The sequence below is a fragment of the Heterodontus francisci genome, chromosome 45 (genome assembly GCF_036365525.1).
Source record: "Heterodontus francisci isolate sHetFra1 chromosome 45, sHetFra1.hap1, whole genome shotgun sequence".
NCBI lineage: Eukaryota > Metazoa > Chordata > Chondrichthyes > Heterodontiformes > Heterodontidae > Heterodontus > Heterodontus francisci.
In genome coordinates, this window is record NC_090415.1 from 15320980 (window position 1) to 15339706 (window position 18727).

The 18727-nt window shown below is 41.2% G+C and overlaps 1 protein-coding gene across 1 annotated transcript in view; it reads right to left on the reverse strand.

The window, feature by feature from the left end:
* LOC137356424 (Fc receptor-like protein 5) overlaps positions 1–15336 on the reverse strand; it is a 36491-nt gene extending 21155 nt beyond the window's left edge. The window contains exons 1-6 of the mRNA XM_068022315.1: positions 15224–15336; positions 14696–14808; positions 11750–11779; positions 8006–8266; positions 3320–3598; positions 1332–1610 (exon numbers count right to left, since the gene is read on the reverse strand). Of these exons, the coding sequence (XP_067878416.1) occupies positions 1332–1610; positions 3320–3598; positions 8006–8266; positions 11750–11779; positions 14696–14808; positions 15224–15336 (1075 nt within the window). The remainder of the gene's footprint in view (positions 1–1331; positions 1611–3319; positions 3599–8005; positions 8267–11749; positions 11780–14695; positions 14809–15223) is intronic.
* Positions 15337–18727: the final 3391 nt, after the last annotated feature.

The window sequence follows — 18727 nt, forward strand, 5'->3', positions numbered from 1 at the left end:
CTAAAATTATCCAAATTAATACTGAGGTAATTAAAATCCCCTACTATTATTGCCCTATTTTTCTTGAAGTTCTCAGAGATATGCCTGCATATCTGCTCTTCTATCGCCCTCTGACTGTTTGGGGGAGGTGGGGGGTGGGGGAGTGTTCTATAATACACTCCCAGCTGTGTGATTGCCCCGTGTTTATTCCTTAGCTCAATCCATATGGCCTCATTTGATGAACTTTCCAACATATCGTCCCTCCTCACAGCTGTAATCGTTTCCTTGACCAAAATTGCCACTCCCCCTCCGTTGTATCCCCTTCCCTATCGCATCTGAAAACACTGTAACCAGGAATATTGAGCTGCAATTCCTGATCCTCCTAAAGCCATGTTTCCGTAATAGCTATGCTATTGTGACTGTTGTTTGGCTTTAGTGGCAATTTCTGTGCTCCTTACAAAGTCAGTAGGACATTCATCACCATATAAATCGTGTCATTTAAGTTATCACACGGAGACGTGGCACAAGTCTCCCTTCTGTGGCTTGGCAGCAGCAAAAATTAATAGCGCAAATCCTGGTTCTGCAACTTCAAGGATTCGTAAATGCAATACTTGTGCGGCCAGCTGGCTATCTGTAGCTTGATCTCGATTCGCACTGAACTATCCGTTGAAGACAGGAACAGTGCAATATTCCAGCAATATAAATGCTACTCTATCGAAATGCAATGGTGCGTTACTCTACCGCCCCACGTTACAAATTATTCCATGTTCCAAAATTCAGCTAAATAAAGACTGCTTCTTTCTAATCTATCGCCAATCATTGCAAACGCAATGAGTTCACTCTGTAGAGGAAAGTCTGTCACCTCGTTTGCCGCCACACACGTGGAATTTCCTTTCATGTTTTCCCTGACTTCACTGATTTCATAAGTAATTCGGGTTAAGTCTGACTTCTGATAGAGCTTCGTATTGGAGTATGTGTCGAAAATGTAAGTAATCGGAGTACTGAATAAATTAACGCGTTTTTAGAGTTTATTGTACATTGATGATCTCTATTAACCGTCTTCACAATCGAAGGAACTGTTATCCCCATTCAATCTATCCTCAGAAACATCAAGTACGAGACTATGAATACAATTGCTCTTAACCTTAGTAACTCCGGTCATTTTAGCTCCACTAGCTCAACCCTATGCTGATGGATAAAGGTTGCCAAAGCTTTCATCATCCTGGTAAATCAATATTGCACTTTTTTATGATTGTAAGATATGGTTAATGGAATGAGGAACCCCGTGTGAAGATTTGTTGTTGATTTTGTGAATGTAAGATGAAAAGAAAACTGCCATAAATAGTACTCACGTCTAACTGAAAGGAAAACCTGATTACTCAATTTCTTCACTTCACTCTTGAAAATCGTTGCTTCACACGTGTAATTCCCTGAATCGTCCAGCCCAGCCGTCTCCAGGATGTAATTGTTCTGGTCCACTGCTCCATTGAGAGCATGTCCATTTTTGGAAAATACGTATCTCAAAGAAGATTTGGACTGAAATATGTCAACCAAACAGATGAGTTTTAACTGCTGGCCTTCAAATATTTGAGCTTCAGGCTCAGCTCTCAATGTAGGTTTGGAGAAGGCCTCTATGAAAAACAAAAAGAAAACAGAGATTTTTCAGCTGCCACAACTAGACTTAAGACTTTATGTGTCTGGACAACACAATGTTGACGATCAAGTCAATAAAAAGCCGACAGCAGTTCAGAGAAGAAGTCATTGATTTATTTATGGTTGTAAATGACTCTATGACGTTACAAGGAGGTCAATCGGCCCATAGAATCCATACTGGCTATCCGCAGAACAATCTAGTCAGTCCAATTCCCCCACTTCACGCCATCACCTGACAAGTTTATTTCCTTCAAGTGTCAATCCAATTTACTTTTGAAATCATTGATTATCTCTGGTCTCACCACCCTCATGGGCAATGCATTGCAGCTCATTGCCGCTCGCTGTGTAAAAATGTTCTTCCCACATTCTCTTGGCCAACGCCTTCAATCTGTTTTCCCTCATCCTTGAATCATAAGTTAATAGAAACTTTTCCCCCCTTGTCTGACTTATCTAATCCTATCATAATCTTGCACAGCTCTGTCAAGTCTCTGCTGAAAGAGCCTTGATCATTGATTGCGTTTTGGCACTTGACAATACCCACAACGTTAGCTCCTGAAATCTAAAGATACCCTTGCAGATATATTTGGGGGCTGGTTAATGCTTTCATTTAACTAAATGTGAATCATTTCCTGCATGTGCTGTAAGATTACCCACCCGCACATAGAGAATGAATTCTGACCTCTGTCCAGGTGATGCATTATCACCAGGTCTTGGATACAAACGACACCTTTTTAACTCTTACAGCCATGGCAAATATAAGGGTAACACTAAGCTACTGACAGGGCAATTCTTTGGAAACCAATTGCTATCAAAGCATCCAATGACTCCCGCCTTATTTTCACACTACCTCCTTCTTCTAAAATGTAAGGCTGTCGTTAGTAAGTGGTAGGTTCTAGAGGAATGGAAAGTGAATCTCAGGGCAGCAGGGATTCAAACTTTACTGACCTCAGTCGTCCTGCCTCCGTGCCTCCACTGAAGTTGAATATAATGGTAAAATATAACTTTGATTGGGGCGCAAAACTGCTGTGAGCAAACGTGTCGCCCTTTATGTACGCAAAACCGTTTTAATCTTTTGTCTATTGATCCACTTTTGCATCTTCGAATTTAAATTTCACACCCTTGGGTTCTCAGCTATTTTCAACATGGATTGTCGGGATTAGTAAGTCTAAAAACACCATGTGATCAAACGCGGCTTCCGTGGATCAGGTTCTGTGTGATGCTGGTCCAGCTGAACAGAAGCAGATGAGATAATTTTCAGTTTGGTTCATGGTGTAATAGGGGCAGTATCAAAACATGAGCCCATTGTAAAACTACGCACCATTTTCATTTTCAATGAAGATAATGGAAGAGGAAAATGGTCGGGACACATAGAGGGAGCAAATTGGATAGAGCACTATCACGCTATGGCAGGAAGCTAATGTTACCCACTGAGAGAGTGCACTGTTCCACATAACGTGCAGCTCCAACAATTGTGTCCATTATTAAAAGTATGGATTGAGAAGGAATAAAATGGTCTGATGATTTAGCCAGATGTGTTCCAAAATTAATTCACTCCAGAAGGAGCCTGCGAGTAAATACATCAGGAGAATGGTCCCCCACCCCCAACTCCCCACAATTGTATTGAAAATTATTCTCCTCAAGCTTACGTTACGTGAAAGATGAACAATAATTACATTTGGTTACCTACGTTTTACTGAAATGGAAATTACATCACTCTTCTTTTTCACAGCTTTCCGCACAGCATTTGCTTCACACAGGTAAGTCCCTGAGTCATTTAATGAAGCTGATTCCCTGTGCCTGTAGATGTTGTATGAATTAAGTTTCAGAGCTTCGCCATTTTTATAAAATGAGTATTCAAAATAAAGATTGGACTTGTGTGTTGCAACAGAACAGGCGAGTTTTAACTGTTGTCCCTCAAATAATTCAACTGCCGGATCAGTCGTCAGTTTTGGTTTGGGAAAGAGTTCTGTGAAGAAAGAAAGTGAATTGTCAGTAAACGGTTCTGATCAGAGTTAAACATACAGCAGAATTTAATAATAAGGACAAGGCAATATAACTAATCGCCACGATTATATACTTGTTAGCTGTATGGTGCAACATAGCCAAGACAGCATTACTGCATTGTTGTGGAATTCCTCTCATTGCTTTGTTTGCAGAAAATTTAATCCGCTTAATATATTCTGCTGCAACAGGAAATACACGCTGATCCAGCCCAAAATTTAAGCAGTGATTATTCAATCAAGCTTCTCATTTTAACCATTTGCTGCTGCACCTCATCATCCACTATTAACGCAGCATCCTCCACAAAAGTTCACAGCTACATCACTCTGTCAATATTCATCCAACAACTCAACTACCACTTTCTGAAGTTACAAACACCCTGGCTTCTGATAAGCAAACTGGTGCATCTGTGATGATGTAACACACACGGTGTGACAATAAGGACAGCAAAGCAGATCTTCGATTACATTTTTCTTAGCAGTCTGTGACTAAGAGCACTCCAAATAGGTAATGAAAAGAGATAAAATGTGAAGCAGAGCACACTAATTGATTCTGTTCCTCCAAAATGTTCATAGCAGATCCATCACAATTTTCCCAGACACGTAGATCTCTTGGTTCCTTTTGTCAATTCATCTTCTGGAGGGGCCAGAGTGTGAAGAAGGGAGTTTGGTAAGTGAGTGTATTCGGTCAGGAGGGGAACTATAACCTAAGCCTCCAGTAGCTGCCTCTTTCTTCTGTATAGGGGAAGAAGATGATTGGTGAGTAACTGGTAAGTTATTTTAATTCACAGTGTAATAAAACAAAAAAGTTACATTCCGGCAGGTCAGCTCGGCCAAGTGGAATGTACGTCCAATTGGGCAGTCATGGACATACCACGTGTAATGATGTCTTGCCTCCCTGGTGCCAGGGGCAAGGTTGTCATGGGGCGGCTGCAGGAGAATACTTCTGGGGGAGGGTTAACAGCCAGAGGTCATAGCGCACATTGATACCAACGGCATAGGTAGGAAGAGGGATGAGGTCCTGAAATCAGGTTTTAGGGAGTCAGGAAGGAAGTTAAAAAGCAAACCCCCCAAAACAGTCATCTCAGGATTCCTCCCAGTGCCATGTTCCAGTAAGCATAGGAATATGAAGATTGCTTGATTGAATACGTGGCTGGAAAATTGGTCTAGGAGGGAGGGCATCTGATTTCTGAGACATTGGGACCAGTTATGGGCCAGGTGGGAACTATACAAGATGGACGGGCTACACTTTAACAGGACCAGAACTAATACCCTCGCAGGGAGATTTGCTAGCACTGTTGGGGAGGGTTTAAACTTGCTTATATAAATAAAAGCAAAATACTGCGGATGCTGGAAATCTGAAACAAAAGCAAGAAATGCAGGATTCACTCAGCAGGTCTGGCAGCATCTGTGGAAAGAGAAGCAGAGTTAACGTTTCGGGTCAGCGACCCTTCTTCGGAACTTTAAACTTGCTTGACAGGGGGATTGGAAAATGAGGGGTGGTTCAAATTGGAAGGAATTAAAGCTGGTAACAAGAAGTAGAAAAGTCGCAAGTGACATTCAAAGGCAGGCACAACAAAGGCGAGCATCAACTAGTCTTAGAATGCAAAATGTCAAGAAAAAAGGTCAAGGGCACTTCAGCTGAATGCATTCAGCGTTCACAACAATATAAATGATTTAAAGGCCCAAATCGAGGTAAATGGGTATGATCTAATTGTCATAATGGAAACGTGGCTCCAGGGTGACCAAGACTGGGAACTGAATATTGAAGGATATACGACATTTAGGAACGACAAACACAAAGGCGAAGGAGGTGATGTGCTTATAATAAGGGATGGGACAAGCACATTAGTAAGGGAGAATCTGAGATAGGAAGAACAAAATGTGGAATCTGTTTGGGGGAGCTAAGAAACAGCAAGGGGCAGCAAACATTGGTAAGAGTTGTTTCTCGGCCGCCACACAGTAGTGGTAATGGTAATGTGAGGCATGGTAATAGTTCGAAGATTAGAGAAGCACGTAGCATGGGTAATGCAGTAATCATGGGTGAGTGCAATCTGCATATAGACTGGATAAACCTATTGACCACAATGTTGTGAAGAGCGAGCTTCTGGAGTCTGTTAGGAATGGTTTTCTGGAGCATTATGTTGAGAAACTGACTCGAGAACAGGCTATTTTAGATCTATTATTATGTAATGAGAAAGGGCAAATTAATAATATTGTTTTAAAAGAACCTTACGGTTCTTTGATAGTGAGATTTTTGATAGTGAGGTTGTTCACTCTGAAGCCAGGGTATAAAGTTTGAATAAAGGGATTTATGAAGGTATGAGGAAGAAATTGGCTGAGGTGGATTGGGAAAATGCATTAAAAGGTATGACACCACAAAGACAATAGACAGTCTTTAAATAAATATTTCATAGTTTGTAGCAACTATACATTTCTTCAAGGCATAAAACCCCAAACATATTGGCAGACAACCTTGGAAAACAAAGGAAGTTATGGATTGTATAAAATTAAAAGGAAAGGCCAGAAAGTTGCCAGAAATAGTAATAAACCTGAGGATTGGGAGGATTTTAGAATACAGCAAAGCAGGACGAAGATAAAGAAAGGGAGAATAGAATATGAATGTAAGCTGCCAAAAATATAAAAAAGAGGACTGTAAAAGCTTCTTTAGTTATGCTAAAAGGAACCGTTTGGCTAAGACAAGTGTGTGTTCATTACAGGCAGATTCAGGAGAATTTATAATGCGGAGTGGGGAAATGGCAGAGATGCTCAATGATCACTTTGCGTCGGTCTTCAATGAGGAAGATGCAAGAAATCTCCCAGAATTTGAGATCCAAGTGAATAGGGAGACTGAGGAAAAGTAGGAAATTAGTATTAGTAAGAAGGTTGTATTGGAGAAAATAATGGGGCTGAAGGTTGATAAGTCCCCAGCACCTGATATTCTACATGCCAAATTGTTGTAAGAGGTAGCTATGGAAATAATGGATGTATCGGTGATCATCTCCGAAAATACAATAGATTCTGGAGCGGTTCCTGCTGATTGGAAGGTAGCAAATCTCACCCCACTGTTTAAGACTGGAGAGAGAGAGAGAGCATGGGGAATTACAGAACTGTTAGCCTTACATCAATAGTTGGGAAAATGCTACAATCTATTCTAAAGGATGTGATAAGTGGACATTTGGATAATAATAGTCTGATTGGGCACAGCCAACATGGGATTATGAATGGAAAATAATATTTGACGAACTTGGTGGAGTTGTTGAGGTCGTTTCTAACAAAATTGATGAAGGGGATTCGGTGGACGTGGTATACATTGATTATCAGAAGGCTTTGTATAAAGTCCCGAACACTAGGTTGGTTAGCAAAATCAAAGAACATGGGATAGGAGTTAATATACTGGCATGGATTAAGAATTGGTTAACAGGCAGACAGAAGAGTGTAGGAAAAAATGGGTATTTTTCGCGTTGCCAGGCTGACTACTGGGGTACTGCTGGGATCAGTCCTTGTCAATAAGTCACTGAAAGCTATCATGCAGGTGCAGCAAACAATTAGGAAGGCTAATGGTATGTTAGCCTTTATTGCAAGAGGATTTGAGTACAGGAGTAGTGAAGTGTTACTTCAATTGTATAGAGCCTTGGTTACACCGTACTTGGAGTAGTGTGTGCAGTTTTGGTCCCCTAACCTTAGGAATGATATTATTGCCATAGAGGGAGTGCAACGAACGTTCACCAGACTTGTTCCCTGGATGGCGGGACTGTCCTATGAAGAGAGATTGGCGAAACCGGGTCTGTATTCTCTGGAGTTTCGAAGAATGAGAGCTGATGTCAATGAAACTTACAAAATACTCAAAGTGATAGGCAGGGTAGATGCAGCTAAGATGTTTCCCCTGTTGAGGAGCCTAGAACCAGGGGACAGAATTCCAAAAGCAAAGCAGAAGCCACTTAGGACGGCGATGAGGAGAAATTTCTTTACTCAGAGGATTGTGAATTACTCCATGTGATGAATGGCCTACTCCTGCTCTTATGTTCCTATGGATGTTGTGACAATAAGAAGGCTCTTTTTTTCCGTGGGAGAAAAATGCCCGACAGCACATGGTGTGGCAAACGGGGTAACCGCTGACTTGTCCTCGAGGTGGGAAGGAGGAGAAAAAAAGTTGTCGCTGCTGGTAGGGGAGACATCCTGCCCTGGGTTGAATATTGCCTTAAATAACATGTATTGAGACAAATATCTTACAGCCTAATGCAAGCAAGTTATTTAGAGACCACACAAATATGTATAAATTGGTAAAGGTTCTGAACTTCACAGATTTGCACAAGAGTAATGAGGTTAAATATTCAAGAATGATGTCATTACTTGAAATTTTGCATACATACCTTGAACACGAACATGAACCCTTTGTGATTCCTTATCATTTGCAGTGCAATAGTAGTGCCCACTGTCTTTTGAACTATTGACTTTAATCTGGTGTTCATTTGTCCAGGAACTCGTCTTCATTGAATGAATCTTTATATTATCTTTGTAAAATATGTAGACTTTCTTCCACGGTATTAAATAGAATTTCTGCTTACAAATCAGATTCAGAATACCTCCTTCCAAAACTGGAGATGGGTTGACCTGAAACGTTACATTGCCACCTAATAGTGCAAGAAAATTTTAGTTGGTATGGCTGCTCATCCACTTCAAGCACACAGGGAACTGCATCTAAAACAGCTCTAACACATTATGCAAATTATATTCTGTATTACAAATCATGGAGTTTCACTATTCATGTTCCTTCAGCAACCCCATTCCCAACTCCAATCCAATTTGTGAACAGAAAAGTCACCAGTAAGCTAAGAACATTTCAATATGAAATCATCTGTAAAGCCTTTCAGTAAACACAACAAGACAAGTACAGTCAACAGCATGCCACGTATCCCACGGCACCTTCCCCTGCACGCACAGGATGTGTAATACCTGCCCACTTACCTCCTCTCTCCTCACTACCTCAGGCCCCAAACACTCCTTTCAGGTGAAGCAACGATTTACTTGTACTTATTTCAATGTAGTACACTGTATAAACTGCTTACAATATGGTCTCCTCTACATTGGGGAGACCGAACGCAGACTGGGTGATTGCTTTGCGGAACACCTCCACTCAGTCTGAAAGCATGACCCCTCGCTTCTGGTTGCTTGCCATTTCAGCACTCCCCTCCGCTCCCGCTCTCCTGCTTATATCTCTGTCCTGGGACTGGTACAGTGTTCCACTGAACAAGCTCGAGGAACAGCATCTAATTTACCGATTAGGCACACTGCAGCCTGCCGGACTGAACATTGCATTCAATAATTTCAGAACATGACGGGCCCCCTCATTTTACTTTTATTTTTAGTTATTGTTTCGTTTTCCTTTTTTCCTTTTTTTGTGTGTTTATTTTATTTTATCTTAGTTTGTTAAGTTTGCCTATCCACTGTTTTTTCATGTTTGTACTTGTGCTGTTCAGTTTACAGTCCGTTAACACCCTATCTGTACTAATACTTTGTCTTTCAACACACCATTAACATATTGTTTGCCTTTGCTCAATGACCTTCTGATCAGCTATTGCGTGACCTTGTCCTATCTACACCCTTTCCTTTGTTATTTCTTGCCCCACCCCCACTTTACTTGCTTAAAACCTTTCACATTTCTAATATTTGCCAGTTCTGAAGAAGGGTCACTAATCTGAAACGTTAACTCTGCTTCTCTCTCCACAGATGCTGCCAGACCTGCTGAGTATTTCCAGCATTTCTTTTTTTTAAATTTCAAGAATCGTTGGGGTTAGCATTGTGAGGATGATGTCAAAGATCATATTATTACCGAGTCCGAAGCAAAACTGCACATTTTCTGTCTCAACATAACCGAGCGACTAGGAAGGAGTACAGGAGGAAGCAAGGTTTGTAATGGGGGCCTAAGGTAGTCAGACAGGAGTGAAATGCCAATTGGGCTTTCAGGTTGTTGCATACTCCAGCTGCTTAAGATTACGTTGGTAGCAAGAAATTAGCGGCACTTGGTAATATAGTAATTTAACCATTCTGTGTGTGGGTTGTTCTGCAAAAAGCCTTTGATTATTAGATTAAGTACTGGCCCTTTTAATTGCTGTTGTAGCTCTGAGTGACGGTTTGTTTGGTGTAAATGCTGCCCCCAATCTTTCAAATCTCATTCGATACTGGGGTGGGCCAAAGGACTGGAGGATGACAAATATTACACTTCATATCTCATTTATTCAAAGAAGGGAAAAAGATACATTTTCCAATTACAAGCCAGTCAGTTAAACATCGATGATGGAGAAGCCTTTTAAAACAAACATATGGGAAAAATTAACAGCCACTTCGATAAGGAAGGAGCAATACAGGAGAGCCAACATGGTTTTGTTTAGGGCAATAAAAACAAGAAATGCTGGAACCGCTCAGCAGGTCTGTCAACATCTGTGAAAAGAGAAGCAGAGTTAACGTTCCTTCTTCGGAAGAAGGGTCACTGACGTTGTTGTCTTTAAGACATGGAAGGGTACCAGGAGATTTGAAGGAGTTGTTTAAAATCTTGAAGGATTTTGATAGAGTAAATGAAGACAAATTGTATCCAAAGGCTGAAGAGTCGTTAATTAAATGAGGTTTATCTAAGATGGTTCGCAAAACAACCAGATGCGAGATGTGGAAAGGAATGGCTGATTGGCTCGTGGAATCAGGTTCATTGCTTAGCTTTCAGAAAGGGATTGGATAATACTTAAAGGGGAAAAATGGCAAGGATAAATGGAACGGGTAGTTATGTAAGATTAGGTATATTGTTCTTCAAAAGAGGTTGCACAAAATCTATGGGAAAACAGCCTTTGCCTGTGCTGTCCTATTCTGTGACTTACTGTTTCTATGATAGGAAGCTGGACAGGATTCAAAACCTAGCATAAGCAGTCGGCGATTAAGGGGCATAACTTGAAATGAAACATATATTAATTTTTCAGATTTACTTTAACTGATCTGTTTCTGGCTGTGGCAGCCATAACATCTTACCAAATGTTTATTATGTTTATTTAGTGACATCGTTATCTCCTGGAATAGCTGAGATTGCCGAGATGTTTGGAGAGGAATTATCCTACGGTTCACTTCAAATTGGCTTGAGGTTTTTCTCTTTCTTTCACCTCTCCGAGGAATGGGCTAATTATTCCAATTGTGTGGAACAGGCTGGAAGGACCAGTGTCTTTATCTGTCACTTTTGCGTGTTCATATGTCATCCAACTTAATATGTGGTAACACTTTCAAAGCAGTGGCAATTGCCACACACTTGTTTCTGTGCTCCCATGGGAGGGAATTCTCACCCTCTGATTAGTTCAACCATTTAGCAGCCGTGCACAACACAGATCAAGCATGTTGTTTGTCAGGAGTACTAAGTTGTCAAGGTGTACGGGAATGCCCCCTCCCCCCCACCACCCCCAACAATCACAAATATTGCCCGACTTCGACATAATTGTCCAAGAAAAGGGGAAGTGATCCTAATATCGAACATTGAAGTCTCCCATTGTATAGTGCAATGCAGATTGAAAAAGAACGACCGTCCACCATGACACTCCGCTTACCATCTCTGTCAATTCTTACACATGTTGCCACAGCCTGTTTAATCCTACAGGTTTCAAACTTGTGTACAAGTCCATTATGTGGTACTTTATCAATTTTTGGAACTCCATGTACACAAAATAAAACACATTACCTTCATCAAACCTATGTGTTATTATTAAAGAACTATCTATCTTTCTATCCTTCTATTTATTCATTTAATAAGCATGAAGAGTCAGCTGATCCAATGATTACTCTTGCCCCCTGTACCATTTTCAGGTAAAAGGTACTGTGTCTTTAATATACTGTGGTATAGTTTAAACTGGGGCTCCAATTGGCTGACACTTGTAGTCACCGCCCAATGTTCATTCTCACTGAAGTCAATTAAAATCAAAATCGGACGTTTCTATAATAGGTGACAAATCTGCAAACTCAGTCTCTTCAGTTCGGGCGGCCAGCTTAAAGTTATGCCATTGCTGCTGTCCTTTAACTATAAATCTAAAGCGTTCATTCAACAAACTGAATTATTGTCACTAACGCAGATTAACATTTTATCATACCTTGTGTGGTTCCGTAATGAGCGATTTGCACTGAAAAACAACACAAGGAAAGTATTATAAGCTTCATTAGCCAAGACAGTCTTCATGCTTAATCTATGCTGTGCAAGGCTGCTAAATGGTTGACCAAATCATAGGGCTAGAGTTAACTTACATAGGTGCACAGAATAAGCTGTGCGACATTTGCCACTGGGTTACAAGTGATTTATTTGATCTGATTTATTTGATTAAAAGATACAGCACTGAAACAGGCCCTTCGGAACACCGAGGCTGTGCCGACCATTAACCACCCATTTATACTAATCCTACACTAATCCCATATTCCTAACACATATTCGGTTGGATTGCATATGAACACACAAATAGCGACGGGCAGGTAAAAATCCTGGTTCATCCAGCCTGTTCCACACAATTGGAATAGCTAGCCTATTCCTATGAGAGGTGAAGGAACGAGTTAAACCTCAAAGCAATTTGATGCAAACTGTAGGGAAATTTAGGCATTCACTGCGATTCCAGGAGATGTCTACTTCGCTGAATTTACCAATTTTCGGCAAGATGGGATGGCTGCCCCAGTCCCAGGCAGATCAATTGAAGTCAATCTAAAATATTGATGTAACAACTAATTGCAGGTCATCACCTTCCAAATGCAGAAAACTTTCTCTTTGAAGATCTTAATTGTCTGAAGATGCGCTGAAAATTTACTTCCTGAGCAAAGGAAAATGGCAAAAGATTGAAATGCTTAATTGTGCTGCGATCCTGAATGTTCCTTGTTCTCCCATGAACAAGGGGATATTGCTTTAAAATTAGCGATCCTCCATTCAGCATGTAAATAGGGAAACACATTTTCAAACGATTTGTTGGGAGAAATTGTAATTCCCTCACAACTAAAAAGGCTTTGGACACTGGGAGTCTACTGGAGCTTTCACAACTCAGTGATCCATTTTAGCTTTGTCGGATATCAAGGAATATGCAGCACAGATGAGCAAAAGCAATTGTGGTGTCACTCAGCTATCGTCGATTGCAATGGCAGAACATGCTCAATGGGCTGCATGATTTTCTGTTGTTCCTATGTTTTTCCATGACTATTATCATCATTATCAGCTTAAGGTTGATGAAAGTTATTGGCTGGGTTTCCACTCTTGCTCGGAAAACCGTTTCTGGTGGATGTAGAACCGTTATAACAAGGCCTGATGTCACTTGGATGAGGTGTGAATAACTCGGGGATATAAAGTCAGGATTTAAAGATGATTCGAGGGGAATGTTTTTCATGCTTATGGGTGGAGAACTGGAAGTCACTGCCAGAAAGGATGGTAGAGGCAGACAACTTAGTAACATTTAAAATTACTTGGGTATGCTCTTGAACTGCCGTAATTTTACAAGGCTAAACCAAGAGCTGGAATATGGGATTAGGCTGGATGACTACTTGTCGACCAGCACAGACACGATGGGTCAAAAGCTCTCCTGCCCTGATGTAAATTTCTATGATTGTATGAATACAGCATAGGGCCAGACTGGCGACAACAGAACGCATTTCTTTTCCAGTCTCAGAACACGGGAATGGCAGGACTAAGGTGTCAGAGGTTGCTGCAAATTTTGAAAACAAAAATCGTAAGACTGCCAAAGATAACTGTTGATTTCTTTATATTCGATTGCTATAAAGTATGACCTGTACTTTATGCAGCTAACATTCAAGGGGACAAGTGCTAGAATTATTCAAATTGGCTACTGTATTTCACAACGTGGGTTTTAGGCGTTGAGCATCAGAGGAACACAGATGTATTATACCATCCAGAATTATCACTTTAAGAATACGTTAATGTTATCTCAGATTTTCTACAGTAAGTTATGGAATTAGTGGAGGCTATCTAAGCAAAACAACTAAATTCAAGTTTTTTGTTAATACATGGTGTAGGTAGAATATTAAAGATGCAAACCTCGTGTTTGTTCCTCTTTTACTTTGCATATCAGCTCTTGTGGTTAACCAGACAGCAAAGCGCTGTCCCCAGCATAACACAGAAAGGCAGCCACAGTCGCATGTGACCATTAAGAGTCATTTCTATCTCAATTCCAGTAAATGTTATGACAAATTTGCATTGAACATGCGTCATTATATGTCCCGTTGCCAAATACCATTCAGCTGCCATTTCAGGTCATGTTCTGCTTAGCTGTATTAACACAAGCGTGAGCGGCAGTTACTGACACAAGCATACATGTAAAATGATGATCTGTTAATCACTATTGTACATGTTTTTGTTCTTTCACAGCAGAAAGAGCTATTTAAAAATATTCATAGTGAATGTGCATATGCTTGTTGAAAAACCAATCTTCTCTCTGCTTGTCGCCCTCTCTCAAGGCAATTCTGATTGTAGATCTCTCATGTTCAATTTCAACCTGTCCATCTCTGTCCCTATCTGTGTGTTACCCTTGCTCTTAGTTTGCATATAGATAAATTGGCCACACATTCTTTGTTCTCTGACTTGCTCTATGCCACACGAATTAACATCCTGTTACAGAAACCATGCACCTCCAAGCTCACCAGAAATTATTAAAATAACTGAACTAAGGCAGTGCATATAAATGCTAACATCTTCTAAAAAAACTACAAAGATATGACATTTTAAAGCCGGTTTCACAGGTGAGATTAAATAACTGATAAAACAATAACTATTGGACAGTTTAAAGCAAGTGGAATGCTACTTCTAATACTAAAATGAGAGACCCTTAGATGATCAACAAGACCTTGTAGACCTGAATATCACTTAATTCCGATTTAGATGGAAACATAGAAACGACATTTCAAGCAATTCAATTGAATGTCTAAATTTAGAAACTGGCATTAGCAATTCATTGCGATGCTTCCTCTTACAGACTGTTTTTTTTCTATGGCAACAGCTCGCAGAGAATTAGATAGATTTCCAAAGGCATTCTCAATATATAGTAAGCACTTACGAAATATTACAATGAGGCAGATAGGCTTCATTTTGAAGCTGGGTGGCCAAACACCAGTCCAACTGCCTCTCTGGAGACCCGTGCTTCGGATCAGTTGCTCCTGTTCCCTTGATCTGAAAAGGGGAATCATACAATCATACAGTGTTGAAAAAAGCCATTGACCCATTATGCCTCTGCTGTCTCTTCGAAAGAAGCTGCCAATTGGCCCCATTCCCTTTTCACCAGAGGTTTGCATTGTTTTCCTTTTGCACTTCGTTTCTCGCCATAAATCTCTCTCTCTCTCTCTCTCTCTTTATCTTTCTATCTCTCTCTTTCATGCACACACGCACACACACTGACGTGCACACAGACAGAGAACAAGGAACATGACAACCTTTGTTTCAAGGCAGAAACTGTTGCCTCAGAGTCGGGTGAATATTTGCACCGAGCACCACAGCAAGTCGATTTCATCAACACATGGCAAGCTAATCCAAAGCTCCTCCCATTCATACCATCGACCAAACTAACCACCCACATTCAGGCACTTACGTGGCAGTGCTACTTAAACTTGAAACGCCAGCACTCTCAAATCGCCAAACTGTACTTACGTGGTGTGAGGACACTGCAGATTGAGGGGACTGTGACTGAACCTCCCCACCCATGCAACGTGACTTCTGCCCGAATTGCTGAAAACAGGAACTTCAACTGGTTGCGTTGATTGTGTCCACCCCAAAGCGAAAAAGTGAGTTTAGCCATGACAGAATGTCCATAGAAGTCTTGCCAGAACTCAACAGTTGGAATCCAGGCAGGAAATATCTCTGGAAGTTGTCTTACATATGATTTATGGTATGATTTATACTACTCAAACAAATGCTGCCTGGTTCTCTGGCCTCAGGGTGAAGAGGTCTTTCTATGCAAACAGCTCTGTGAGGCATGGCACAACGGTGGATAGGCACAAAAGTTGAAGGGAAGATACCAATAGGAGTTTTGACCACCGAAATTGTTTGACATCGGCAGAATTAATCATTTATATCCCGAAAGTGTAACCCAATGATTAAAAGACGGACGATTCGACTCACAAACTGTTGAAGTCAAAATCAGACTTATCTGCTGCATCTGCTTGAGATGCCCAAACTAATTCCAATATCCAGCTCACTCTGGCTTACCGTTCAAGTTCTGTATCAGGAACAATAGCCCAATCATTTTTGAATATCATGGCTATAGAGATCTTTTGCCACTCAGTATAGTGTTGCAGGACTATGTAATATCTCACCTTAAAAGAAGTAACTATGTATTAACAATGCGTCCATGAAAGTTGTGTAACATTCCAATTACTGAGCCTGAGTTGCAGGAATTGATTAAATCTAACCATGCCACCATGGATATGTTTTAAATCATATGGCTACATTGGTTAAGTATGACAGAGAAATCGTTGCCTCACATGTATGAAGTGCACTCTTACTGATTTATTGGCGTCCACCTATGACTGTCAGTGAAACTGTCTATTTGGTTTGGGCGTGCCATTAACACCGACACAGTACTATTGGTCCAGGCCCACAATTAAGCCGGAAACGGTCCAATTGATTTAGGACTCTAGTTAACGCCGAACATGTCATAGATCATAGAACATACAGCACAGAACAGGCCCTTCGGCCCACAATGTTGTGCCGATCCTTTGTCCTCTGTCAAGGACAATTTAATCTATACCCCATCATTCTCCTTTATCCATATACCTATCCAAAAGCCTTTTGAAAGTCCCTAAAGTTTCTGACTCAACAACTTCCCCGGGCAAGGCATTCCATGCCTCGACCACTCTCTGGGTAAAGAACCTTCCCCTGACATCCCCCTTATATCTCCCACCCTTCACCTTAAATTTATGACCCCTTGTAACGCTTTGCTCCACCCGGGGAAAAAGTTTCTGACTGTCTACCCTATCTATTCCCCTGATCATCTTATAAACCTCTATCATGTCACCCCTCATCCTTCTCCTTTCTAATGAGAAGAGGCCTAGAATGTTCAGCCTTTCCTCGTAAGACTTATTCTCCATTCCAGGCAACATCCTGGTAAATCTCCTCTGCACCCTCTCCAAGGCTTCCACATCCTTCCTAAAATGAGGCGACCAGAACTGCACACAGTACTCCAAATGAGGCCTTACCAAGGTCCTGTACAGCTGCATCATCACCTCACGGCTCTTAAATTCAATCCCTCTGCTAATGAACGCTAACACCCCATATGCCTTCTTCACAGCCCTATCCACTTGAGTTGCAACTTTCAATGATCTATGCACATAGACCCCAAGGTCTCTCTGCTCCTCCACATGCCCAAGAACCCTACCGTTAACCCAGTATTTTGCATTCATGTTTGTCCTTCCAAAATGGACGACCTCACACTTTTCAGGGTTAAACTCCATCTGCCACTTTTCAGCCCAGCACTGCAACCTATCCAAGTCCCTTTGCAGACGACAATAGCCCTCCTCGGTATCCACAACTCCACCAACCTTTGTATCATCTGCAAATTTACTGACCCACCCTTCGACTTCCTCATCCAAGTCGTTAATAAAATGTCATTGTCATAGAACCTATGCTATAGGATTGGTTCATAAATCAAAGCCATATTGCCCGCTTATTGATTGCTCTTGACGCCGTTCGATAACAAATGCTTTTCAATAATACGTTAATTTGTTAATTGTCAAAATTAAACAGGGCTGTGCATCTTTTTTTTCTACTACTGTCTTTTAACATTAGGGGCATGCTATTCTTCTGGTGTAGATCTATAAGCAGTAGGCATAATGTCTTACTTGCAGTGGTATATATTTATTACTTACAGTGCAGCTTATGCAGATAAGTGCGCTTAGGATCTACACAACCATAATGGTGTAGATCTGTTATTATGACGGAGAATGTCAAAATTGTACAGATCTATTTATTGGTACAACAATATTCTACTGGTGCAACCTTATAATCAGCATTTACACTACCATATTGGTGGACTATTTTTTTAATGAATACCTATACAAGCCTACTGACACTGATTTTGAGTAAAATACAAATTGTTGTTTGTGTACAGTTTTTGTACCAGTATTTAAAGCGTCCTGAAAATAAATGACTGCCTACCAATATTCATTTTAAGGCTACCGACTCCCACAGCTACCTAGACTACACTTCTTTACACCCTGCCTCCTGTAATAACTCCTTTCTCTGTCTCCTAGTTTCTTTGCCTCAGATGCATCTGCTCTGATGATGCAACCTTCCACGAAAGTGCTTCTGATTTGTATTCCTTTTTCCTCAACCCAGGATTCCCCCCACTGTAGTTGACAGGGCCCGCAACTGTGTCCGGCCCATTTCCCGAAGATCTACCCTCTCCCCTTCCCCTCCTTCCCAGACCCGCGACATGGTTCCCCTTGTACTCACTTTCTACCTCAGCAGCCTCCACATCCAAAGGATCATCCCCCACCATTTCCATCACCTCCAGCATAATGCCACTACCAAACGCATCTTCTCCTGCCCTCCTCTGTCAGAATTTCGAAGGGATTGTCCCTCCATAACACCCTGGTCCACTCCTCCATTACCTTCAACCCCTCGTCCGCTTCCCATACAATCGCTGGAGGTGTAATACCTGCACTTTTACCACCGCTCGTCTCACCATCCAACGCCCCAAACACTCATTTCAGGTGAAGCAGCGATTCACTTGGACTTATTTCAATTTATTATACTGCATTCTCTTCTCACAATGTGGCCTCCGCAACACTGGGGAGACCAATCACAAATAGGGTGACCACTTTGCGGAATACCTCCACTCAGTCTGAAAGCATGACCACAAGCTTCCAGTTGCTTTCCATTTCAACTCACCCGACAGCTCTCATGCCCACCTATCTGTCCTGTGTTTACTGCAGTGTTCCAGTGAACATCAATGCAAGCTCGAGGAACAGCATCCCATTTACTGATTAGGCAACCAACTGCCTGCTGGACTGAACTTTGAGTTCCATAATTCCACAGCATGATGGGCCCCACTTTATATTCTCAGTTTTTTTCTCTTTTTTTAAATTTTATCTCA